Source organism: Pochonia chlamydosporia, chromosome 3, assembly GCF_001653235.2.
Source record: "Pochonia chlamydosporia 170 chromosome 3, whole genome shotgun sequence".
NCBI lineage: Eukaryota > Fungi > Ascomycota > Sordariomycetes > Hypocreales > Clavicipitaceae > Pochonia > Pochonia chlamydosporia.
The window spans coordinates 201,740-227,314 of NC_035792.1; the positions used below are offsets into that span (position 1 = coordinate 201,740).

The following is a 25,575-nucleotide window of genomic DNA, read 5'->3' on the forward strand; positions in this document are numbered from 1 at the left end:
CGTTTTCGCAATCCAAGTGAACATGAAAATGTTATCATGGGGGGACATCCGGCTCATACTTCATCATTTCTGCGGTTATGTTGCTTTGGCTGTGTCTGAACATGATCATATCGGATTGGACGTCACTGATGCCATTGTGGTGGATTTGCTACAACCAACGGCAATGTTTTGTATGACATAGTTTAGCAGATGACTTACCGCAATTATTTCTAATCTTTGGCTGTCGATTTACTAGACTACTTGTCGTGCGCTTGAGATGGCTAGCTTGTGATCATGTTGACGTAAATGACTTTTGTCCCACAATTAAACAGAAGCTTCCCGCCGCGTAGCTCATAACCGAAATGGTTGGAGAATTGTTCGCGACGTCATTTCTAAAAGCTTCATCTATCTACCATCTATCCACGTAAAATAATGAAATATGTCGGATCCTAACAATCCAAACATTGGCAAGCGGACTACGCCGCAGTGGGCGTTGTACCAAAGGGAGAGTTTTTGGAACACCAACAACGGGAAATATCCCATTTTTAACACAGGTATTATCAGATTGACTCAAAGACGTGCCTTGTTCTTGTTTCTTCTAACCGAGTCCAAGACCCCGCCGAGGTTGAGAAACTTGCAAAGGAACGACTATCGCAGGGCGGATGGTAAGGGCCATACTTTCAGGGATATCAAGAAACGAATACTAATCATCCACATCAGGTACTATTCATCTTGCAATGCGGGCCTATCTTGGACACATTTAGCAAACCGTCAAGCGTTTTACAGGCACAGAATTATTCCTCGAACACTGGTTGACACAAACGTCCGCGACACTGCCACAGAAATCTTTGGCCACAAGGTGTCTGCCCCAATTGGTTTCGCCCCCATTGGCATCAATCGCATATATCATCCAACAGGAGAGCTGTCCGTCGCCAAAGTCGCGCAAGAGCTAAATCTCCCGTATTGCCTGTCCTCCGCAGGAAGCTACAGCATTGAGGATGTCGGCAAAGCAAATGGCTCTGGCCCACGATTTTTCCAACTGTACCAGAGCCCTGACGATGAGCTCTGCATTTCAATGATGCGGAGGGCTTTTGACTCTGGATTTGACGTCTGTGTGCTGACTACGGATACGTGGTCGCTTGGCTGGCGGCACAATGATGTGTTTACGGGGAATTATGCATTTTACCATGACCATGGTGCTGGAGATGTTGGTCTGCAGGATCCGGTGTTCAAGAAGAGACTTGAAGAAGCGGGCATTGACCCCAAGGAAAAGCCAAAGGAGGCCGGCGCCAAATGGATCGATGAATATATCTGGCATGGCCATGCGCTGACCTGGGATAAAGTGAAGTGGACAATGGAACAGTGGAGGAAGATTAGCGGTGGCCGGCCATTTTGCCTCAAGGGCATACAGAGGGTTGAAGATGCCAAAAAGGCTGTTGAAATGTACGAACGATGATGGTTTCGCTGCGGTTTACTTATTGCTGACACTGCGTAGGGGCGTGGATGGCATCGTCGTTTCCAATCATGCTGGAAGACAAGTCGACGGAGCCATTGCAAGTCTAGACGCTCTCGAACATATTGTTCAAGCGGTCGGAGACCAGACCTACGTGCGTTGATTCACATAGCAAACAAAATAGATGGATTGGAAAAGCTTACCATGAACAGGTCATGTTTGACTCGGGCATTCGGAGTGCCGCCGATGTCTTCAAAGCCCTCGCCCTTGGTGCCAAGTTTGTGTTCCTCGGCCGTCTTTGGGTTTGGGGACTAAGTATTGCGGGCGATCATGGAGTCCGACATGTCATGAAGAGTCTGTTGGCAGAGTTTGACATTCTCATGGAGGTCGGAGGCTTTCGAAGAATTGGGGAGATTGACAAGACGTGCATTCATTCACTGCCGAACTCGGCTTCTCTAATTGCGGAGAAGTGCGCCATCTAGCTGGGGGTCAATGAAGCCACACATTGACAATGCCAGAATATGTGGTAGGCTGACAATGGGACACGACTCATTTGTGAGTGATATTCTGGTCATTGTCTGGGCGGTCGCGTGGGGGAATGTAGATCCCTCATATCTGTAGATTGGAGATGAATAAACTGGTTGGCTAAATGAAGATGCCAGCGCTATGCCACTGTGAACCTTGCCAATGGTGACTTCATTGGGAGCTGATGAGAAGAATGAATTAAGAGGACGCCTTCTTTCACAGGAGTCAAGTCAAGTCTTTACATGCGAAGAGGTGGTAAGAGGAAGGAGACTGGCAAATGAAGTAGCATGATGAGCAAAACAGTTACACAGTGTTGGCCAGAAGTGATCACTTTGCCCCTTTTTCTTTTTGCTCGTCCCTCCTTGTGCGACTCAAGATGCAGGGTCCATGGCTTGACGTGTGGCACAGACCAAGTTGTAAATTTTGGTGTTGGATGAAACCAAGCTTGACGCCTGTTGGGGGGAACAGAGAAAACAGTGACTTGCAAACGGGATGAATTGTGTGAGATGGCCATGACATGAAATTTTGAGTTTTGTTCCGTGCTGCCAACTTAAACCACTGTGAGTGACATTCTTGCTAGGGATTGACCTTGTTGGAGGATTTGACTGGGAGCTTGAGCCGAACCTAGAGATCATCTACAGGTTGAGTTGGGCAACTATGAAGTCTGGAGCGTATATGGATTGTGTTGAGTGGCAAAATTGAAACAAATAAGCAACAACTGCAATATATGCGTTTGACTGTTGGAATGACTCTGAGCAAGTTTACATTGGAGTCAGTTGACAGGCTCCTCTGTGATGAACCCTGATCTAGGCTCGGAAACAAACCTGGCAGACAGATCATCCAGCTACTCATTGGACACAGGGCGAATTTCTACCCCCATCGAGGGATCTGAAACAGAAACTCTGTGAGTCGCTCTGTGCGGAAACTGCCGAAATGTCTTGGAGGCGGCTCGTCATTGACGTGGTCTGGTGTCCCACGGCGCTATGTGATCAAAACGTTTCAATAAATGCATACACACAACCAATGTGCATCGTGGGCGTCGCGCTCAGAAACATTTGGAGGCATGTAGCATTCATTTTGCTGACTGGTGCCAAGAGGAAATCACAGGGGATTAATGGCGACACGGCACATGCAATATTTATTCTTTCTTTGCCTCGTGTGTCCGACAATACGTCCAAGAAGCAAGCATGGCAAAAATTCCGTTTGGTGGATATCCATGGTGAAACGACTAACTGGGGGACCCCTGGGCATTGCATCGTTCAAGGTTGGATCGTCCAATTTTGGTTCAATTCAACCTTGTGAGCCCCGAGGGTCAGTCAGGGTTAGGGTTAATCTGACGATGCTAGTCCCTTGGCGGTTAGGCAGTGATACGATTGACCGAAAAACAAATGTGATGAGTTGAGTCGCACAGCATCGCCAAGAAGAGCCAAATTTACCACATTGGATAGAAATAGTCAAAAAATCATTCTTCTGTCTGCCGATTTGGTACAGATCATCCTTTGTGCTCCCACACGTTCTCGCTTGTTTCTCCTCACACATGTTCAGCTGGCTGGCTCGTGGTGATAATCCCGCATCACAAGCATCCAAGCATCGCACTTCTTCCCAGGGTTGGACGGTTCCTGACCCACCGAGCTGACCGGACCTGGGCCTTTGGAAAATCCAATGCCAGGCACCAAAGTCAATTGGCCAAGAAATTGGCGCTCTTGGCCGAGAATGGTAGCTGGCTTGCCCCCAGAGCCCCGTGCGGGAGGCCTTTCCCAGGTTCATCTGTTTCACGCTAAAGGGGGCATTCCAGATGAACTCGTGTCATTGGCCGGTTATAGTTGACCATGGGCTGTCAGTTCGGACTAACATGAACTTTGGACATGAAAGGTCAGCTGGCTGCCTCGTTTCTCATGCCAGAACCGGGCGGAAAGGGGCGCATGGGGGGTGAAAACATCGTATATAATAGAAAACCTCACGACTTCGTCCACGGCCGATTTTGACTTTTTGGTTCATTCATTCTCAGAATCAACGCGAATCTGCTGTTCTGCGTCTTCATTCCTTTCAAATCCTCTTTTTTGCTTTGCGCCGGCCGCTGCCTTTCCTTAAGTCTTTACGACTAGACTATTCTACACGACATTTGACTTCAATCGACTTGAACTCAACAGTCAATAGACATTCCCTAACTGCTGCGCGGCCTCCCACAACTTGCTATAAAACAATTTTCTCTCATTTTTCTGCAGAGCAGCATTTCTTCATTCATTTATACAAAATCTTGTCAAAATGAAGACAACTACCTCAGCCACTCTCTTCGGTCTCATTGCTGCCGTTGCAGCGTACCCTGCCTCGACGAACCTCTGGCCTCGAGGTTGCGCCCCCGGTACCCTGGTTTGCAATGGCGATTCCAAGTTTGGTATTTGCAACCTGGACACCAAGGCTTTCTGGATGGATGTCGCCGAAGGAACCAAGTGTGTTTGTTCCGGTTCCAGCTGCACCATCACCGCCAGCTCTGGTTCTGGAGCAAAGGTCGAGCCTGAACCAACTCCCGAGTCTACACCAACTCCAGAAGCTTCACCAAGCGCGAAACCTACCAAGCCTTTTGAGAATAACCCCGTGATTGCACCTGTTCCCAGCTCCAAGGCCGAGAACAACTACCCTCCTCCAGCTCCCACAACAACCACGGCCCCCGTGTACAATCCTCCTCCTACCACCACCGAGGCTGTCCCTTCCACACCCGTGACAACAACCGCCCCAAAGCCGACGAAAACTTCAGCCCCCAGCCCAGGCGGCGTTATCGGCAAGTACATCCAGACCTTCCTCGGAAACGGTGATGCCTCCCAGGGCTGGCCCGAACAGGCCAAGTGGGTTGACTTTGAGACCATGTGGTCCTCCAACCTCGCCAACGTCATCTACAAGTCCTGCGAGGGCTTCGGACAGGAAAACAACTCCGACGAGGAGAGCGAAGCCCTCAAGTCGGCCATCCAGTCCGTCGCCAAGTCCTCCGGAGTAGACGAGCGCTTCATCCTCGCCGTCGTCATGCAGGAATCCAACGGCTGCGTCCGCGCCCCAACCACAAACTACGGCGTCACCAACCCCGGCCTGATGCAGTCGCACAACGGCGGACACTCCTGCTACAATGTCAGCCCGTGCCCGTCGACGCAGGTCGTCGGCATGATCCAAGATGGCACGTCTGGCACCTCCGACGGCGACGGCCTCAAGCAGCTGCTCTCCAAGGCCGGCAGCGGCGTCAGCCAGTTCTACAAGGCGGCCCGCATGTACAACTCTGGCTCGATTGCCGCCTCTGGTCTGTTGCAAGACGGCATTGCTACGCACTGCTATGCTAGTGACATTGCTAACCGGCTGATGGGTTGGTCTTCTGGTGTGAGCGGCTGCAAGCTCTAGATGGAGCGTGGAAACTGGTGCCTGGACTGGCGTTTGTGTATAGATATTTAACTTCACTTCTTTTGTACTATTTGACGCTTGATTATAGTAGCGGTTTAGAGGGAGCTCTTTATCGTTTTGTGGCTATGGCTAGCAAGGGTGTTACTGGCTTTTGGTACGGTGGTGCATTTATAGATATCTGTCAAATATGACAACTGCCTGATAACTTGTCTATACAACTTGTGAGATTCCATGTAATATTGTACTCAAATGGCTTGCTCTGCGGTTAGTTGTGAGTCTATCTGTTGGTAGAAAGCTTGCTGGACTTCAAACGCATGCTGAATGCATTTGAAGTATAAATCCATTGCCATGCTTTGGAAATGTGCAGAAAAGATTACTACTTTGCCACGAGTACCTTATTGCGGTGGAAAACGGCGTGTAGCCCTTGGACGACTGAAGTCGTACTGGCAGTCACGTCCATGCCTTGAGCAAGCCACAGTTACCGAGGACGAGAACCTCGACCCGATTTTATGGCAACTATGTGCTTTTCACAACACTTCCACGACCTTGCCATACCTTCTATAGCAAAATGTACGATCATCATTTCTAATCTCGTCGCGCCGTATGCATGACTGTCGTCGAAACTCCAGCGTTTCTATTCCCAGCATCAACGGGATCAGCAACACTAAACGCCCAAACCCTCCCATCTGGCAAGTCGTCTGCCGAAACGCTCTCCACCGTGTATGTCACTTCTCGTTTAATCTTCATTCCACTGCGCTCGTCGATATCCCTGAGCTGCTCACTATTGCCATTCCCGTTGATGCGCTCTTGGCTCTCGCTTCTGCCATCCACGCCCCCCGCTAGTTCTGCCTTGGTCGCGCGATGGAAAGAATTCATCTCCAAATCTTTATCTGTCGTTCGAACGCGGGAGTTGGAGTCGAGGCGCCTCCCCCTTTGCCCATGGTGACTACTTGTGCCATATCGGGAACCGTTGCTTCGGCTTGCCAACGTCACTCCCAAGCATTTACCCACGTCCCTGACCAGTGGCCACACCAGAGGTATGTTTGTGACGTATACTGCCACAGAGGCCTCGCGGAAGTACCAGCTCATGTATACGTAGGATATCAGCGCCGGCACCAAGCAGTACAGCTTTGTCAGGATCGAAGCGACGATGACGAAGCCGCCCATGCCGAAGATGAGGAGCAGGATGATCTTTTGTTGGATGGTTACGTGGAGGCTGATGATAAGGGGTATCGCGATGAGGAGCATGGCAATATCGCCTGTGATGTTGAAGGATCCTTGGACGATTTCGTAGTGTGCGTAGTTGTAGCATTGAGCTGGCGGGGTCAGTTCAAACGTTTGTGGGTGTTCTAGGGAACAATAGATTCCCGGACATCAACTTACGATCTTCGGCTGGCACGGCCCAATACTGTTGAATCGGACGGCACGCGAGGAATAGTGCCAGTTCGCTGGCTACGAAGCCGAGAGCAATAAAGATGCCGAGCCAGTTGAAGTATTGGCGTTGTTTCAGACCGTCCCTGCGAGAGTCGTCAGCTAAACACTCCCGCGTTTGCCCTTGTGAAAGTCTGATAGATGGAACCCCGCCAGTTTTCTAGCAAATTCGACACAAAGCAAAGGTAAACCTACGTTAGACCAGCGTAAAGTATCAACATGCACGCCTTCATACTCCAAATAGCCAGCATCATGCTATGCTCGCTTACAAACACCCATTTACTTCCTATTACCCTCTCCTCCTTCGTCTCTGGTGTCAGGGCCGCCAGTTCTTCGTCGCTTATTAAATTCGAGCCGCCCCCCGACGCAATCTTGTTCAGGGACACGCACAGCAGTGTGTACCAGATGAGGCCGTTGAGCATGATGTAGTCGTCCCATCTCAACTTGCGGATACCGAATCTGCGGATGCGGGAGATGCTGGATGTGCATTTGTTAGTGGTGCCAGAGGTGGAACAAATGGTGAGTTGCGAGTCCCAAGCAAGTCGATGAAGAAGAGGTCAGTGACAAGGAAGAGTCATGAGGACTTACTACCGAAGGACAATGGTGGCTACTCCGACACCATATAATGACCATGATTCTCTGGCAAAGTCCCTCGCGAAGGAATCGTCCATTCTACCGAGACTTCGTCAAGTACCGTACATTACCAGGAGGCATTCCTCGCGTATTCTGTAGGTGGTTTCCGGGCTTTGTCTCTCAGCCAACAGAGTGGGCATCTGTTTGGGTTCCCCCGAGTCGAGACTTATATAACTTGGGATCTTCCAACGTAATAGTAAAACACCAGCTGATGGTGAGCCGATGGATATATTAGCACGAAAAGACAGGGGATCTCAGTCAGCAGGATCAAACCTGGCGTTGTCAACCTCGATGCACTGCCTAAAGCCACAACGGCATGTGTAGAAAGATGGAGGGCAAAGGGAGACGATCCGCGCTCATATCTTCAATGCTTACAACGGATTGTGCCACGCAGATAAATGCGACCAATATCCCAAAATTACCCGGCAGTTAGAACCGACGGACGACGCCCACCCCCAAAACGTTCTTTCCGCTCCAAACAGCGCCTGGTAATCCTTTGAGACTTGCTATCGAGAGTGTCTTACAAAGTAGCATGTAGCCATGGACGTGTTGGTCCGTGAAGCTAGATACTAACTGGAGATGGTCTAGCGAGCTGCCATCGTTGTCGATAGTGGTTTGAGGTGGCACGACTGCCTTTGGGGCGCTTCACTGGCCATGACTAGCATTCAGCTTTCAAGGTTGAAGCTGACATGGCGTCCTGGAGGTCATGTATTGAGAGATAACCGGAACCGGAACGTGGCAGATGTGTAAGCCCAGTTCCACCTCGCTCTGAACAGTCCATCGATGAAGAAATTAGGGATGATAGAACGGCATTTCCCGTAATTTGCGTCCAATCCAGCAGTCAAGAAGGCGAGTGATTCACCAAGCCATTGTTATGTTACATTATGGCTGTGACGCCACGCCCAAATGCAAGGGACTTGGCTGGTTCAAACGGCATGGCTTCCGCATGCGACTGGAGAATAGGAGTGAGTGCATTTCGAATTCCTAACACTGGCATGATCCGATCAGTTCGTCTCGAACCACTTCGGGTTGTGATTACGATGTTACATGGTGCCTTGCGTAGGATGGTTGCGCCACAGAGCTTCATCCTTGAATTCCTCACCTCTCCTCTTGACTCACTCAGCGGAAGAAAGCAATTATCTCGCAATATAGTCTACTCTGTAATTCATTTATTCCAATTTTGAGTTACTGTCAGGGGGAAAGCTACTGGCAAAAGTGCCTGACTCGTAACCAACATAATCTGATTGAGAGAGCTCGTCCTGAGCGAAAGGGTGTTTAGCGCCTGCAAGCCCTGACTATTGTACGAAGCACATAAGCCAGGCTTTCAAACGAGGCTAAATTGGTCCAAATGCCGTCCGCAGAAACAATGTGGAGTGATGGCACCTGGAGATGTTGCGTAACAGTAGCGCGCGGGATTTGGCCAAGAGGCTTTTGCCTGTTGGTGGTCTTCCTTCCTAAACAGAACTGGCACATTCTGAATAAATACCTGAGACTTGGGTGCTGACTGTTGTCAGGTATTTATGCTTGATTGGAATTGGATTAGGGACTGAATCCCTGTCTAGTAGCGAACTAGAAGCTTACGGGACAGCCACACTGGACTACGAGCCGTCCCTCATGTTACCCATTCCTTGTAATAGTTACTCATGATACCCACTGTCAGTCGTCGTGACAAACTGGTACTACAGAAATGTCTGAGAGTGTAACACTCGGAGTTGAAAAGTGTGTTTGCTAGACAAGACGCGACATTGGCCTCGGAAGCATCTTGAGCTAACTCGGAAACTGCATCCTCGCAACCGCCATGAAGGTAAAGATCGAATCTGTCTCAAGTTACAACACGGCTACAAGGCGCACTAAACTTACCCACAGCTTCTAGACCCGGAAGACTACAGATCAACCAACAAACCATCAAGGGTTATGGTAACATAGTACCGGACTTGCCTCCTACTTGGTGCTCTTGCAAGGTCTGTATCCAGAGTTCCTGACATGGATGAGGTCGCAACGATCGCCCCGACTGTTGCAAAATTTTAAGGCCCTCTAAACTCAAGTAAGCATCTCCGGACGCAGAGTTGGTAAACCACGTATCCCAATTCTTGCTACACCACACTAGAACATTGTTTGAATGCATGCAATATATTCGATACCTGCAACCCGGGCATTACTGCTTAATTGGTCGTTTTAAGCTCTCTTTGAAGTACACTCAACGTTCAAACCTTGGGCTGGTTCGGCCTTCTATCAGTTGTTTACCAGCACAAGACAAAAGTTGTGGCCCTTGAAAAGGAGATTTTCCATGTCAAGTCAAGCATAGGCGTGTATGCACCTCGAGTAAGAGGTCACTCGGCTGTGTTCTTCCGACAAATTCCTAATTCAACCCTTCAAAGCCAACTCCATGCAAACCATGGCGTCTTTGGCTGCTGATCATGAAAAACCTCAACACACGAGAGAGCCACAAAGCCCGCAAGCAGTAACGAAGGCTGCTCAAGAGGTTTCAGCGAACGAACTAATCAACGCGTCAGGTCACAAGCAAGAGCTCGAGCGCAACTTTTCACTCCTCAACCTTTGTGGAGTAGCCATCACCACCGGCAACACTTGGACAGCTATAGGTGGCAGCGTGGTAAGTGTCTCTCTTCACGTTTTGGTTCGCAGTGAGACAGTTGTAGGCTAAGGGATTCGACGCTGACTCTGCCATGTCTAGGCTGTCGCCATTTACAATGGAGGACCGCCAGGGGTGATGTACGAATTGTAAGAAATATATCCACACGTTTGACGAATAGCAAAACACAGTATATTGACAATTAATTAACGTAGTATCGCTGTTTCTGTTTTTTACTGGCTCATCGCTGCTTCAATTGCCGAACTCGCATCAGCCATCCCATCTTCCAGCGGCGGTATGCCACCCTCAGACATGAGTCTCAGTCTCCCATCGTTGGATCCCTCTATTAACACCCACACAGTCTATCACTGGGCGTCCATAACCGCTGGCCGATATGGGCGTGTATGCGGCTGGTTCGCTGGCTGGTGGAACTTTTTCGCTTGGATCTTCGGCGCGGCGTCCATGTCTGCCATCCTAGGCAACCAAACGGTCAGCATGTACAGCATACTGCACCCTGGATTCGAGGCAAAAGCGTGGCATATTTTCGTGAGCTATCTGATTTGTACGTGGATATGCTGTTGTACAGTACTCTTCGCAAATAGGGCGCTTCCCGCGGTTGGGAACCTGGGCATGTTCTTCATCGTAGCTGGAGTCTTGGTCACTATTATAGTGTGCGCGGTCATGCCTCATGTTAATGGTGCTTCGTATGCTTCAAATGAGTTCGTGTGGCATGACTGGGTAAACCAAACGGGATATACCAGCGATGGGTTTGTCTTCGTGGCTGGTATGCTGAACGGCGCCTATGCCGTAGGCAGTACGGACTGTGTCACACATCTTGCAGAGGAAATCCCCAGGTATGTGTGAAGATGTAGGACGAGAAAGACTTTATAAGTATGACGACTAACAGAGCTGTCAGACCAAGTCGTAATATCCCGAAGGCAATGGCGGCGCAATATATAGTTGGCTTCATCACCGCCTTCTTCTACCTAATCGCCATCTTCTACTCTATCAATGACCTTTCCGCCGCTCTTGCTAGTGTTCCAACATTTCCACTCGCCGGTATCTATATGCAGGCAACTGGATCTGCGGGAGGCGGACTGGGACTGCTCATCGTCGCCTTTATCCCAACCTTCATCACCTGCATCGGCTGCTATATCACGGCAGGTCGAACATTCTGGACACTGTCTCGCGACAAAGCCACCCCGTTTAGCCGTGTCTTCCGAATCGTCAGCCCAAAGTTTCACAATCCGTTCAACGCGACTCTTCTCTGTGGTGCCATCTGCACAATCATGGGCTGCATATATGTCGGTTCAGCAACGGCATTCAACGCATTTGTGGGCTCCTACATCATTTTGTCCACTCTGTCTTACCTCTCGGCCATTTTGCCGCATTTACTTAGCCGTCGTGCAAATGTTGTGCCCGGCTGGTTTTGGATGGGAGACGCGGTTGGATATCTAGTTAATGGCGTCTCGTGTCTTTACATCGTGGCTTTTATTGCCATATTCTGCTTCCCGCCTGCATTGCCTGTGGATGCGGCAACAATGAATTATTCATGTTTGATCGCGGGTGGCTTGACCATCTTTGTGGGAGGGTTTTGGTTCTGGCGGCAGCGAGACTATGAGGGGCCGAGGGCTGTTACGAGTCATGATTTGCTTGCCAAAGATGCGAAATAAGTATGTTATTATAGAGGTTGATGGGATAGCGTAATTGAGGCGTATTAATCTGAGTATAAGTGCTTGTCTATCATTTTAATGCAATGATGTCCTGCACTCCGTAGTTATGTTTGAAGATGCCTGGGTAACTACTCTATGATGCTGGAACCGTGCAACCGATTTCGCCAGAGGTTGGTGAACGTGCAGAGACACTTTCACATCATGAATTGGAATGCTTTGAGTTGCAAACTCAAGTTTGTTCAAAACATAGGTTTAAATACTTCAGTGTAATGCCCGACTGAAGCCACATTGCTTTAGTTGAACCGTGTTGAGCATATCCTGGGAAGGGCTGAAATGAAAGGACTTGTGGACGCATGTGATTCAACGACAAACAACCAAATCTACAACAACATGTATGAGGTCCAGTAGAATGAGCAACCGACCTAACATCAGCGGGAGGGTGAATCGATTTGGGCTCTCATAAAGGTGTAGAAGTAAAGTCGCCACCACTATTCACGTACCATGGCTAGTTCTAGCTGATTCCCCATGAGTATTTTGCAACGCTCATTTCATAGACAATCATTTGGAAGCCACATCTCAATATAAGAAACTCACATGCCTTCACATGTGTGTTCCGAAAGAATTGTTTTCGTCTGGGGTATTACCCCGCGCACTTGACTCGATTTACATTAACTCCCGACATCCCTACCACCTCCATCTACAACTTACGGCCTCTCAGAAGTGCTGGCAACACACCTTCCCAATCATGCCTGCAATTAGGTGAAGTATCGGCACTTATGGTCCCGTGGAGTTTATATTCGTTAGCATCTCTCTTTTACGTATTGACAGAGCTAGTCTCTTCGAGTTTCTTGCAAAGGGTTTCTGCCAAAGCCACAGATTCCGTATGTTTCAAGAGGCGACACTGTTAATCCCAACCAGTTCACGTTTCTGACGGCGAATAGCCAAGGTTATTTCTGAATGAACATTACAAATATGGTGACGACTGTTGGAAATTGCCCAGTAACCCGTAAGCCTGAGCAATGATTGATGTATTGTTTGCAAGATACAACCAAATAATATGGTACCACATGCCGCGACGAATAGGGTTGTGTGGCAACCCCTGCACTAGCGTTGGTGATAGCCAGGCACACCTTGTGGCACATGCAACTCATCTTGCAATCCTGGAACTGCATTTCTTTGTGCGGGAATATGCCTCTGAAAACACAATTAGTGAACTCCCGTTTAGACAAGCTCATACACAGCATCCTGGCGCAGTCCCTGTAAGCAGCAGCAGAAACCCTTGCCATGTACCCCAGTAGTTCTCAACCAAGAGTCTGATCACTACCCTCCCCGGTCTGGGGACCTCGGTGCCAGGCCATTTCAGCTTCTGATGAACAAGAAGAGTGTGTTACGGCTGGTGTATTAGGCCGTTATACTAAATCATTCGCAAGCAGCTAAATATGCTGCTATTTCATGCTCAACTTGGGCAAAGGTGAGTTACAACATGTCACCTTGCCTTCATTACACCTTCATTATACCTTCATCTCCATCTGAGATCTTTTACAAACTCAAAGCATCCCGAAACGTTATCCATAGAGCCGAAGAACAAAGCTACCAAGGCAGCCTTTAACTTTACAAAATGACAGTATTCGGACGATGGTGGAAAGCACCAGACACGCCAAATGCCAACCCGGCCGACTACGACATATATCCGGTGCATTTGATGGATGGTGCCAAGGTGAACCACAAGGTTATGGGATGGACGATGCGCTTCAACGATGTCCTTGACGCAGACATCTTACATAACTCCATCATGACACTACTAGACATTGGGGACTGGAGGAAACTCGCTGGCCGACTTAAACGAAACGTGAGTCGTGACATAAATCTGTTGCTCGACACCTTGTTGCTACTGAAGTCTTCGTCTGTGTTGAGACAAACATCGCTAATACGGATGAACAGGCAAAAGGACAGCTGGAAATTCACGTCCCAAAGCAATTTACCAAAAATGCTCCAGCTTTTCAATACAAGCACGAGACCAAGTTCTGCGACGAAAGCATTAATTACCATCCCATCGGCCGTGTTTTTATCACACCAACTGACGAGCCGTCGATTCAAAAGCTTCCAGAGTCGTTACGCCATTTCATGGCCCCAGATGGCTATCCAGAGACGGTAGAAGGCCTCATAGAAAGCAACAAGTCACAGATAGGGGTCACCATTGTGTCTTTCAAAGATGCCACGTTGGTGTCTCTGGCTCTTCCGCACACACTTGGAGATATTGTCACCCTTGTACAGATGATTCACAATTGGTCTCGCGTGCTGGCCGGTAGAGCAAAGGATGTGCCACCAATCTTGGACGCACACACGGATGCCCTCGAGGCAATAGCAAACGACACTTCAACGCCTTCGGATGTAACTCCCCTGATGAACAAGCAACAACTAGGGAAATACGCTCTAGCAAAGTGGCTTGTGAGACAGTTGTGGGAGAGATCCCAGAGGAATAGGGATCTTCGGATGGTCTACATACCCAAAGATGCCTACCAGCGTCTTCTATCCAAAGTAAGGGAGGAACAGGAGCAACTGGCCAACTCTGAGTCTGAAAAGTCGGAGCCAAAGACCCGTGCTACACGTATTGACGAAGTCGACATCATCACTGCATGGCTCACTCGCATCATTGCATCGCAAGAAGTCGGACCACGACCAGTGACCATTCTGAGCTTGTACAATATCCGCTTTCAGCTAAGGTCACTCTTGCAAGCGAAAGGCATGTTTGCTCAGATCATGGTTTCAATTACTTCCGCGACTTTTCCGGACGGCACAGCTGCCAAGGATAGTGTGAGCCAAATTGCCCAGAGCTACAGACAGCAGGTAGCTGAGCAGAGCACCCAAGACCAGGTGGTTGCATATCTTCGCCAGGTGCGCAACGAGCTCAAGGGCGGTTCGCCATCGCTTGCAATGTATGGGGAGGCTGATTCACTGCTCATCTTTTGCAACCCCTTGGCTAAGCTGAACTTGATTAAGATGGCTAATTTTGCGCCAGCCGTGAAGGGGTCGCCGAGTGCGGACGGCGCAGCTGGCGAGAGGAGAAATCCTCCTGGTACCATTGTCAGTAATGTCTTTAACCCTCTTAATTGGAAGGATGCCGGTCTGGATGCGTTGTTTCCGTTGGGGGCTGATCATACGGGCGGCAACTGGATCATGGCCAAAATGTCCCCTGAGTCGTGGGAAACCCTTGCTGAAGAACTGAAGAAACTCTAAGGGTGTGTTGAGCTTGTGAAGGTATATGAGAATGTTTTTGCAGCCATAATTACTGAATCTTTTTGGAATATTTTGTGATGATGTCGTGCTACAGAGAGGTTTGGTTCATCAGACTGTTGGTATGTCAACAACTGTTGGAAAAATGTGACCGTTAAGTTCATAACACATGCGGCAACGCAAGTTTTAGGTGATTCCGAATCTTATGGCTCTACTTGTTCCACCACCGATGGTCGATTATTAGCAATGAAAGAACAATTTCATTTAGCAGTGCTGTTTTCAGGGAGCAATCATCCTGTTTGCATAACGTGGATTGAGGCTACGAACGATATCACGTCCTATGGGAAGCGCAGTCTCGGAGAATACTGCCGAGGCTATTAAGTGCATGGCAGGGACAGCACAGGAGCGGAACTCTGAAGTTTTGAGGGTTTATCAATCTGGTGGGGATCTGTTTCATAAAGATGAACATTTGCTCTGTCTTACAAGGCCCGTGGAGGGTCAGGAGGTGACAGTAAGCGACGGTGTTAAGTAAAATCCTTTGTAATAATGCAGCAATGCCTTTTTTCACCCTTATCCGTGCTTCAATTTGTGTCATTCTCTCTGCAGCTCTTGACGCCAGAAGTGGTTGCTTTCTCTTAACCTCAATCAACTTGAACAAGACGCTTGGCCGAGCAACTACGTAATAGGAAAGGTTGTTTTACTTGTGACAAATATGTCAGCTAGGTGCTACGGAGAGCATATTGAACCTTTCGTTAAGTAAAGTCTCCTTATACATCGACTTCGATTGGTTCATTCTTCATATAATTTCCATCGGGAGATGCACAGGCCGCATTGGTGAACGTAGTCTGCTTCCGTGAACGTCCAATCCAGAAGTCCAGGATTGCATAATATATATATATCATCAAGGCAACCAATACCTTAAAAAGTAACCCTGGGATCATCGCCACGCCGAAGGACTGACGGTCCTTCATCGCATAATAGTACTGGCGTAAGGTAAATCCTTCAACGCCCAGATGATCCCACTGAAGGGTCTCTTGTCCGTGACCTGGATGCACATGACCAAAGACATGAAGTTTTGGCTGAATCCTTTCAATCTCTCGAGACAATGATGGACAGCCTTCTGGTGAACCAACCCACTCGTCAAGAATATATTTCGGTGGCGTATGAGTGACCACGACGTCCGCATTGGAAGGAATAGCATCCCGCCAGTAGTCCTCATCGACTTCGTACTGAAATGCTTCCTCTCCATCTGCACCACAACGAGGTACATGTGGATTCCCGTAGACGACCAAGCTTCGCGGTACGCCTTGAAGCTGTCCGAATTCAAGAGTGACTGAGGATCCGCAGAGGTAAATGATGTCTCCCCAGTCAACCCCCTTTGCTGCCGATGGGAAAATTTGAGGATCCAGAGCTAGGTCAGCGTTCCCTGCAATGACGACTTTATACTTGTGTGGATGAGAATTCAGCCAAGAGATGGCATCTTGAAGCTCGTCAATCTTCCCCGACCGGGTGAGGTCCCCGGCGTGTATGAGCAAGTCTCCTGCTGGAATGGACACATTTTGCGAGTGCGTATCTGCGACACACACTACGTGAATCGGCGATTCTTGGCGATGTTTGGTAATTTTGTGAAGAAGCTGCTGTACACCAGCTGTGGCATCAACGACTTTGCGAAGCATTGGTTTCGTCGCTGAGATGGGACCGCGGACTTGTGGGAGCTCTGATATTAGTGCAAGTCATTGAAATGGGTGAACATCATACGTACAAGGCTTTTGAACTCTCTTGTCGAGGACTATGGAATGGCGTTATTGTACAGTAATGATGAACTCTTCTTGATCCTGGAAACAAGGATGACGTCTAAGATGTCCGCCTGGGCTGAACCCCTCTCATTTCATTCGTCACCAAGTTGTGCCTAGTCAACCAACTGTATTGGAACCAGAAGAAAGAACCTGATAATCGGAATTCTGAGCCTGCACTGGAAAATCAGATACTTTTGATAGGGTAGTGCACCACGGTGAGTTAAAAGCTATGTTGGCACAACCTTGGGGTGTGGGCGAATACTTTTGGCTACAGATTGCTGGTGACATTTAAAATGAACCCTGTTTAGAAACTGACACTAAATCTGACGGCTGTTGTGTCTTGCTCTTGCAACATACCGATGACACTCGATTGATTGGGTGTCTGTTGATGTAGTTGACAGTAAACTTTCAGCTTACGATCGGCAGTAGCAGGAACAATGGCTACATGTGTCTTCATAAGATTTGGGGGTGGAATCTCAGCTTTCGGCAAGTGAGGTCTTTTAAGGAAACGTCTGAGACTCCGAAATGTAGCTCGATTACTGGCTCAAAGTTACATCTAAATTACAAAGTCAACTCCGTGCAACTCCTTAACACATTCCGTGGCTGCAGTTACAGGAAACTAGTTTTAACGCAGCGTGCGTATCCAACAATAAGTCTTTAAACCTCTTTGTATCGGGCAGTACGATAATGCCAGTCCAAACTTCCTCGCATCCAGTCTTTCATTGAGGCCAGGCACCTCTCCGTCTTCATTCGATCCTCTGGGTGTAGTGAATGAAGAAACCCTGAAGATAGACGCTGACTTTCTGTATGCTGAAATTCCGCAAACGTGTTGTTGATGATCTGACATGTTTGATGTGTCGCCTCGTCCCATGACCATTCATTTTGGCCTGCGAGAACAATTACAATGTTGTCAGTGTTGCCGCTGTTCCATTCCCCAAGCATAGAGAATAGATCGTTCGTCATAGAAACCACGCCCTCGGTATTCTGCCGTAGGCTTTGGACTAAATGGTGTGAATGAATGTGTGAGGGCAACTCGAAATTACCAACTGCCTCTGCCCAATCTAGGCAAATTGATACGCCACTGGCAGCACGCCGAAGTTCGAGGTAGGCTTCGAATGTTGGAATAATACCGTGAGCGTTATTATCTGCCTCTCGTTGAAAAGCAACGAACAACTGTTCCCACCGAAGCTGATGGCGACGATAAAAGGCCTCGGGAGTATTGGCATATAAACGGCCCAGAATCTGTCTCCATGCAAGGAGCAACGGTTCATCAGTCTGGTGGGGGCGGTTGTTGAGAACTTCTCGATAAGTATCGAGAGTTATAGCCACTACTTTTGGAATGGCTCCTCTGACGCCATATCAAGGGAGTCGTCGAAGAGGAACGACCATCCGATCAGATCATTGATCAAGTCCAGGTCCTTCCCTCGTGCCCACGGGTACACCAATGAGACGAGAAGTGGAAAGTCAGCAGATTTATACTTTTTCTCAGTAGCACGGTCGCAAGTTAGTTTCATATCCGCTGCCCATCTGAAATGCTTCTCTCGGGCTGTTGCAATGTCTGCGGGTGTGTCACTCAAAGAGAAGGGGATGTCGAGGTTAAAATTGAGCACACGGTTTGTTTGTCCTGGCATCTTGCAATAGATTTGAAGTGATTGGGGCAGACATGGTTGCTGTGTTAAAGCATCTTCAGCACCACTCACTCAAAGTGGTAGAGCACGCGGTGTGTGAGCAACGTTTATCGTTTTCTTCATAGAACTAGGTCATCCTCGATGTGATCTAATACCCATGCCGTGCAAGGATACTTGCGGTTGAGCTTTCCGAGCCAGAAGATGCTGGCGCTTGCTCTTCCATGTCCCGACAGCAGCGGTTCCCTGTTGACTGCGGGTTGAGACATTTGATGTCATCCACCTGGCACCGCATAACCCTGGTAGTTGACGGGATTCAGGTGCGGCAGTTGAACAGTAATGAACGCCAACCTATAGTATGGCAAATATGAGTAGGAAGTCGGCTGAGCGAGTCGAATTGGGAGGTCCTTATTAGAGATCCTCTTGCTTGCTCCTCAGTGATGAGACACGAAACTTATGGGATCTAGTCCAACTTCATTTCATATGTGATATGTAACATTGTGGCTTGATGTTGCTTGATAACAACTTTGAAATCAAATAAAACTGCGGCCGTTAGTGAGCGGTGTCTGGCCAGTGAGAAACGAAAAGTGAACTGCTCTCCGGGTTGACAACTTGGTGTATCATCGAGGTATAAAACCCTGGTCTCCCCTTCCATTTGAACGTAAACTTCAGCAAACATTTCCATCTTCCATATCTATACATACTAATCACGAATCTAGCGACTCCTTGACTCTTTCATAGCCTTCATCTCCCCAAAATGCGTATTGGTGCTGTCATCGTTGCTGGCTTCGCCGCCTTGGCCGCTGCTGCTGCAACACCACAACAGATTGCTGACGGCCTCGCGTCTATCACCCAGAAGTTTCAAACACTCCAAGCTCCTGCCCAGAGCATCACCATCCTCAACGCTCCACTCATCGTCATCGGCCAGGGCCCGTTTCCCGTACGACCCCCTCACGCTCTTGTTTCCCGTGGCTAACTTCATCGCAGCAAATCATCGCTGGTTTCCAAGATATCGTTTCCACCTCCACAGCTCTGGCTGCTCAATTGGGTGGCACCGGAGCACGTCGACGTTCCGTGGAGCCTCGCGATGCCGACGCTGACCTCGTGTTTACTTATCGCTCTGTGAGTGAATGCCCTCAAATTTGATGTAGTCTCTGACACTAACTACAAAAATAGCTCGTCAGAGTTGCACAGGCGACGCTCAACATCCTGATCGGCAAGGCTGGCGTGGTATCCAAGGCACCTGTGGTTGGAGGGCCTGTTGCGACTGCTCTTCGCGGCGTCGAGGCTATTCAAGATGTGGGTCTATCTACTATTGATCATTGCAGTGAAATCACCCACTAACTCTAGTAGGACATCGCTATTAAGCTTATAAACATGTTTTCAGTTCGTGCTAACGACTTGACTGCGGAGGCTAACTCTCTTGACGCTACCATGACTCTTGCAATTCACTCGTACGAGTCAATTATGGTATAAAAAGAGCGGCATTAGGGCATGTGGATCAGGAAGACAAGGGCTATGGGGAAGGGATTCATATTACATGGTACAGCGAGGCATCAGGTTAACTATTTAGTCCGACAACTAATACAGAGCCGCCAGTCTAGCGCAGTTTATAACTTGTTCTCTCTGTATTTAGCATATTAAGACCGCCCTAATTAGCGAGTATAAAACACAGGCCTTATATTTAAAAGTATAGCAGAGAAGTTAAGGTTGCAGATAATACTAGGTTACTAGTTTTAAGATGACCCTCTTTGGCCGGTTGGCATCAAATAAAACCTAATCCACAATTTATTATCTAACTTAAGCTAGCCACTTTAAGATAAACTTCTTAATACTAATAACCCTGCAGTCTAGAAAGCCCTCTTCCGCATCAAGGGTGCAATAAAACTTTGCGTGGTTATTCTTCTCAAGCAATTTGTGCTTTTTAGGACAAACATCGCCATTAAATACTGCTATTAACAGAAGGAATTAAGCTTCTTAGAACTGGTCCTGGATTGTGGCAAACACGATTTGTTACACATAAAGAGAAGACCGCAATTTAACAGCTTTAACTAAAAATTTGTGCGACTCAACGCGCACGTATAACAAGGCGCTCAACTAGCATTAGCATCTAAGGTAGTAATATATTATCAAAATGACATCTATCCCTATTAACTCCGATAGAGGTACGTTACACGTTCACGGGCCTTACACGTTATTCACCATTTATCTCGTACACAACAGCATACTCACTCTCAACAGCCTGGGTCACACTCATCACCAACAAGGCCTATCTCCCAGGTCTTTTAACTCTTAACCACTCCCTTTGCACTGTTAAATCCGTATATCCTCTTATCGCTCTCTACACGCCTTGCTTCCCAACCTCTAGTCTAGCTGCTCTCTCACGCCGCGGGATCCGATCTCTCCTAGTACCTTATATTACACCTAAGTCCGGCAAAAAATACGTCTAAGATGCGCGATTTAATAACTGCTAGATAAAACTTATTGTCTTTTTATTAACCTAATTCTCACGTGTAGTACAACTTAATTCTAATATGCTCGTTCTTAAAAACATGGACGAGCTAATAGACCTCCCACTTAATCCCGTCTCCCAACTTTATCATCGTTTGATTCTATCCATTGGCAGACCTGGGCCACTGCATCAATGCTGACGACATTGATGACATCCACTTCAAGTCGTTAGCATAGGAGAGTATGGAGAGACGCTGTTGCATTTTCGTACTGTGATTTGAAGCTTTATATAGTATATTATAAAACTAACTATTCGAGATTAAAAACCAGGCTATTAATTTAATAGATAAAGAGTAAATTAAAGCTAGCCTTTTATTAGTAGTAATATGTGATAAACCTCTGTTTGATGCTTACTATTACCGCAGGCAGCCTTCACGCCAGCAATCACATACCATATTGGTGCAAAGAGCACTCACAAGGTTGTAGCTAAATATCCATAATCAGACTTAGCACTTTCATAGTTCATCATGCAGAGCCTGTCCTTCATCCATTTCCTTCAACCACCCCCATCTCTCATCTCCACTGCTAGCTGCCAGAAACATGGGTGTAGATCCTTCCCAATCTACGGCATTCCTGTCGGCACCATGGTCCAGTAGTAGCTTCGCGAGTTCAACATGTCCGTTCTTAACGGCCGTATGTAGTGGCGTTCCAACTTCATCGGGAGATATGGCATTAACGTCGACTCCATGTTCGATTAACAACATCTTGGCAAGGTCCATGTGTCCATTCTGGACGGCCACATTCAGTGGATTCCCACCATCCACCCAAGCTACGCCATCGACTTTGGCGCCATTTTCGATGAGCACCTTTGCGACTTCATGATGACCATTCCCAATGGCGTTGCTCAGCGGATTCGAACCATACACGAACCCCACAAAGTTGACATCCGCGCCGTGTTTGATTAGCAACTTGACGACATCAGTATGGCCCTGCTGGGCTGCACTCTTGAGGGGCGCTATGCGTTCGTTCACGTCGGCCCCTCGTTCGATCAATAGCTCCACGATGTCGGCATGTCCAAAGTAGGCCGCCATGAAAAGCGGCGTCTGCAGGAGTACGGACGTGGCCTTGGGATTGGCTCTATTGTCGAGAAGAAGTTTCGCAATGTCAAGAAATCCGCCTGCCGATGCTCCAAAAAGGGGCGTAGATTTATCCACAAGATTTCCAATCTCAATGGAAGCACCATTCTTGAGTAACAACTCTACAGCATCTCTATGGCCGTTATACGACGCAGTGTATAGAGCTGAGTACTTGTCAGTGGACGTGCGAGCATCTGCCCCGGCCGCGAGTAGGACTTTGAGAACCTCGATATGGCCAAGCTCGGATGCAATATACACTGGCATAATTCCGTCCTTGTTGCTGGCTTCGGGATTTGCCCCATCCTCCAGTAGCATCTTGACCACTTCGGAATGTCCGCTCAAGGAAGCTTGCAAGATAGGCGTACTTCCATCGGTGGCCTTGGCTTCACCGTCTGCTCCCACCCGTAGGAGTAACCAGACCACATCGGGATGTCCTCCTGCGGATGCTAGATGCATGGGCGTCAAGTTCTTGTCGTCGGTAGTTCGGGGGTTTGCACCAGCGGCCAATAGCACTCTGGCCAGTTCCAAATATCCACCTGCACATGCTTCCGAGAAGGGCGTGCGGCCGAAGCTATTGGCAATACGAGGGTCTGCCCATGCCGCCAGCAACAGCCTGACAATATGGAGATTCCCCCTCTTTGCCGCCAGAAGCAATGCCGTGTTCCCATTTGCATTGGTGGCTCGATGGTCTGCTCCAGCCTTGAGCAATACCTCGACCACTGCGGGAAATTCTTGTCCAGACGACATAATCAAGGGCGTGTTGCCATACTTATCAGCTGCTCGAGGGTTGGCCCCGGCCTCAAGTAATACTTTGACCACCTCGATTTGGCCCTCTTCGGATGCACAAAACAACGGGGTTCTCCCCCGACCATCGACGGCACCAACATGAGCGCCATTCTGGAGAAGTAGTTTCACTATCTCAACCTGCCCAAGCCATGATGCCAGAAAAAGCGGCGCGACATGCCCCTCCTCAGTAGGTTGAGCGCGGGCTCCATGATCTATCAAGATCTGGACAACATTTAACCGACCACGAGAAGCAGCTAAAGCCAATGCCGTGCGAGTATGTTCATCGACGGCGTGAATATTTGCGCCTTTCTCAATGAGAAGAGCTACCACGGCAGAATGTCCCTCCTCAGCGGCGAGATGAATCGGAGTGGTCTTGTCAATTAACAGGGCATCCAAGTCCGCCCCATTATTGACAAGATGCCTGACTACCTCAAGATGCCCTTGAACCGCTGCCGCATGTAATGGCGTCCAATGGTTTCGATCTTTAGCCTGGACGTCGGCCCCTCGTTCAATAAGAAGTGCAACAACATCTGTGTGTCCTCTGTAGGCTGCCTTCCGAACAGCACTGTACAAGTCATCTGAAGTGCACGCTCGCACATCAGCTCCCATATCGAGAAGGTACTTGACCACCTCGATACGCCCTTCTTGAGCGGCCATCATGAGCGGCGTCAGTCCAATGGGACCAGGAGATCCATCTGCGCAGCATGCGACTGACTGGTCCGTGGTGCTCTTCTCTTCATGCTCCGCCGTCGTGCTGGGGTTGTTCGATCGATGACAACGTTGCTCCTCGCATAGCTGGACGAGGAATTTGACGACTTCGGCATGCCCCCCGGCCGCTGCGACATGGAGCGGCTGCATGACTGGGTGCGGTCCGCCGCCTACTGAATGCCAGGCATTTGCGCCGTGGTTGACCAGTGCTCTCAAAACATCGAGATGCCCGTTCTGTGACGCCGCATAAGCAGCACAGATTCCATGTTCCACGGCAGCATTGACATCGGCCCCGTGTTCGATGAGAAGTTCCACGACTCTCACATGCCCGCCGGCAGAGGCGGTCACGAGGGGCAAAGTAAATGAATTGTCACCACCGAGTCCTGCAGCGCCGGCGCTTCGGTTGATAAGGAGCAGCCTCAAGGTCTCGACGTCCCCCTCCGCGGACGCTTTCTCGATTGGCGTGCAAGCTCCCATGTCTATGTCTGGGCCAGGCTCATTCTAATTTTGGATGGTTAGGGTACGAAGTGAATAATTGGAATCTACAGAGCATTAAGGACTTACTTGCGTAGACGGGCCCTGGGCCGAGGGTCCGGCGTTGGCTTCGACCATGATGAAGAAGATTAGCGCAGTTACAATGGTAAGAATGGTACGATGCCAACGATGCCATCTGCACAACTTCATGCCTCGGAGTCTTTCTTATCAGAAGTTATATCCTCCCGAGGATGACAAGAGCTTGTCACGGCACACCAAGTTATCAATGATTCTCTGGCAAGGACCCGCAGATGACTCCGTGATCAATTCACGATTATGGCTGAGATTCTGGCAAAGTCAAGAGTGTTCTGCGACCATAACTCGTATTTCGCACATGCATAACGTTAAAAGACAAAATCAACTGCACGCAGTTAGAACCCGCTAATCGCCAGGCACCAGCAGGTTGCTCCACTTTTTTGCTTTCTTGCAGTGACGGGGAGCCAATAGGTTTACGGGGACCTGTAAATTTAATGCTGCCACGGATAACACAAACAGGAATGGGGCAACAATCCATGTGAAGTGATTGCCGAAAATTCCCAAAAATTGCCGCTATAGCCAAAGTGAATGGACATCTAATAGGTTATTAGTATTATAGATATAATTGCTTAAGTTCTTAAGTAGTTCTACTTATGAGGATTGTCTTGCCTTAGACCTAGAAGGCTAGCACTTTATGAATTTTAAGGCCCCTAATAAAAGATTAGCAGAAGTATTTACCTGCCTTAAGGTTATTTTCCCTGGGAAAATTAAGGCAATAATAATACGTTAGACGCAATAAGAAAGAGAGATTAGAGAAATTCTCTAAATTCCACAAGTTTTAATTATAGGTCTTAAACTCCTACGACACTAGTCTAGTTATTGCTTCTAGCTAAATTCTAGGCAACCATTAGCATGGCCGGAAATATTGTGATATTCTTTATGTAATATAAAGGCCTTTACGCAAATGATTGGATACTTGCTGTTTTATTATCTCTAGTAAAGCGGGTTAAAAAGAGCGTGTGTATAAGGGCCGCGTAACTCTCTTATAAAGTCCACGTAATCTTTTTGGAGTATTAGAGGTGTGTGGTGTTATTGGTCTTTACTATGTAAGGGCAACTTAGAGAGCTACTCAGGTATGCTTAGGTTTGCTCAGTAAGCTGCTAAGGGTGACGCACTAATGCTCACTAAGCACCTAGAGCTGCTTAGGTTAAAGCAGTCACGGCTTAGGAACTTGTTCAGGAAAGGAAACTAGGTCCGTCTAGATTCATGCTCTGTTCTGGACTGTTATATTCGGGGTAGAAATTCTCATCTTGTACTCGACACAGATGTCAGCCAGAATCTCCTGCAGTTCGTCACTCTATACTATGCTCAGAAACTGACAACACTGTTTATGGTAAGCACGTACACTGAACTCTCAGTTTCCGACCCGGCACCAACATATGAACTATATATATACCTTAACTACGTGCTATCTCGAGGAGCAAGCACTCCCGGCCGTAGAGCCACTCTTCAGACAGTACTCAAGACTTATGGTGAGTAAGCTGGCTGAAGTAAGTAGTGAGCCGGTGGATATTTCGAAAATGTTCACCTTGGCAAGTTTTGACATGATGGCGCATCTTCTCTTTGGAAAGCCACTTTAGCTTTTGGAACAAGGAGTGTTA

At 48.4% G+C, this 25,575-nt stretch overlaps 8 protein-coding genes across 8 annotated transcripts; 5 read left to right on the forward strand and 3 right to left on the reverse strand.

Moving 5' to 3' along the window:
- Positions 1–418: 418 nt before the first annotated feature.
- VFPPC_03970 (L-lactate dehydrogenase) lies at positions 419–1,914 on the forward strand (the record flags this gene model as incomplete). Its single annotated transcript, XM_018283398.1, has 5 exons — positions 419–533; positions 593–644; positions 700–1,422; positions 1,475–1,586; positions 1,645–1,914. 5 exons carry the CDS (start codon positions 419–421, stop codon positions 1,912–1,914), a joined length of 1,272 nt encoding a protein of 423 aa, XP_018144446.1.
- A 2,308-nt stretch (positions 1,915–4,222) lies between these two features.
- Positions 4,223–5,341, forward strand: VFPPC_03971 (exo-beta-1,3-glucanase; the record flags this gene model as incomplete). Its single annotated transcript, XM_018283399.1, has 1 exon — positions 4,223–5,341. One exon carries the CDS (start codon positions 4,223–4,225, stop codon positions 5,339–5,341), a length of 1,119 nt encoding a protein of 372 aa, XP_018144447.1.
- Positions 5,342–5,926: 585 nt separating this feature from the next.
- On the reverse strand, positions 5,927–7,443 carry VFPPC_13550 (hypothetical protein; the record flags this gene model as incomplete). Its single annotated transcript, XM_018291325.1, has 4 exons — positions 5,927–6,657; positions 6,725–6,858; positions 6,968–7,249; positions 7,361–7,443. The coding sequence occupies 4 exons, from the start codon at positions 7,441–7,443 to the stop codon at positions 5,927–5,929; spliced, it is 1,230 nt and encodes a 409-aa protein (XP_018144448.1).
- Positions 7,444–7,834: 391 nt separating this feature from the next.
- Positions 7,835–8,186, reverse strand: VFPPC_17770 (hypothetical protein; the record flags this gene model as incomplete). Its single annotated transcript, XM_022429456.1, has 2 exons — positions 7,835–8,038; positions 8,091–8,186. The coding sequence occupies 2 exons, from the start codon at positions 8,184–8,186 to the stop codon at positions 7,835–7,837; spliced, it is 300 nt and encodes a 99-aa protein (XP_022285506.1).
- Positions 8,187–9,800: 1,614 nt separating this feature from the next.
- Positions 9,801–11,668, forward strand: VFPPC_03973 (choline transporter; the record flags this gene model as incomplete). The annotated part of the gene is made up of 5 exons (XM_018283400.2): positions 9,801–10,016; positions 10,098–10,144; positions 10,211–10,290; positions 10,357–10,849; positions 10,912–11,668. 5 exons carry the CDS (start codon positions 9,801–9,803, stop codon positions 11,666–11,668), a joined length of 1,593 nt encoding a protein of 530 aa, XP_018144450.1.
- A 1,618-nt stretch (positions 11,669–13,286) lies between these two features.
- Positions 13,287–14,905, forward strand: VFPPC_03974 (LysR family regulatory protein; the record flags this gene model as incomplete). Its single annotated transcript, XM_018283401.1, has 2 exons — positions 13,287–13,517; positions 13,610–14,905. 2 exons carry the CDS (start codon positions 13,287–13,289, stop codon positions 14,903–14,905), a joined length of 1,527 nt encoding a protein of 508 aa, XP_018144451.1.
- A 4,175-nt stretch (positions 14,906–19,080) lies between these two features.
- Positions 19,081–19,799, forward strand: VFPPC_13551 (iron-containing alcohol dehydrogenase domain-containing protein; the record flags this gene model as incomplete). Its single annotated transcript, XM_018291326.1, has 4 exons — positions 19,081–19,263; positions 19,311–19,445; positions 19,500–19,622; positions 19,677–19,799. The coding sequence occupies 4 exons, from the start codon at positions 19,081–19,083 to the stop codon at positions 19,797–19,799; spliced, it is 564 nt and encodes a 187-aa protein (XP_018144454.1).
- A 1,490-nt stretch (positions 19,800–21,289) lies between these two features.
- On the reverse strand, positions 21,290–24,016 carry VFPPC_03977 (Pfs, NACHT and ankyrin domain-containing protein; the record flags this gene model as incomplete). The annotated part of the gene is made up of 2 exons (XM_018283404.1): positions 21,290–23,905; positions 23,969–24,016. The coding sequence occupies 2 exons, from the start codon at positions 24,014–24,016 to the stop codon at positions 21,290–21,292; spliced, it is 2,664 nt and encodes an 887-aa protein (XP_018144455.1).
- Between the last annotated feature and the right edge of the window lie 1,559 nt (positions 24,017–25,575).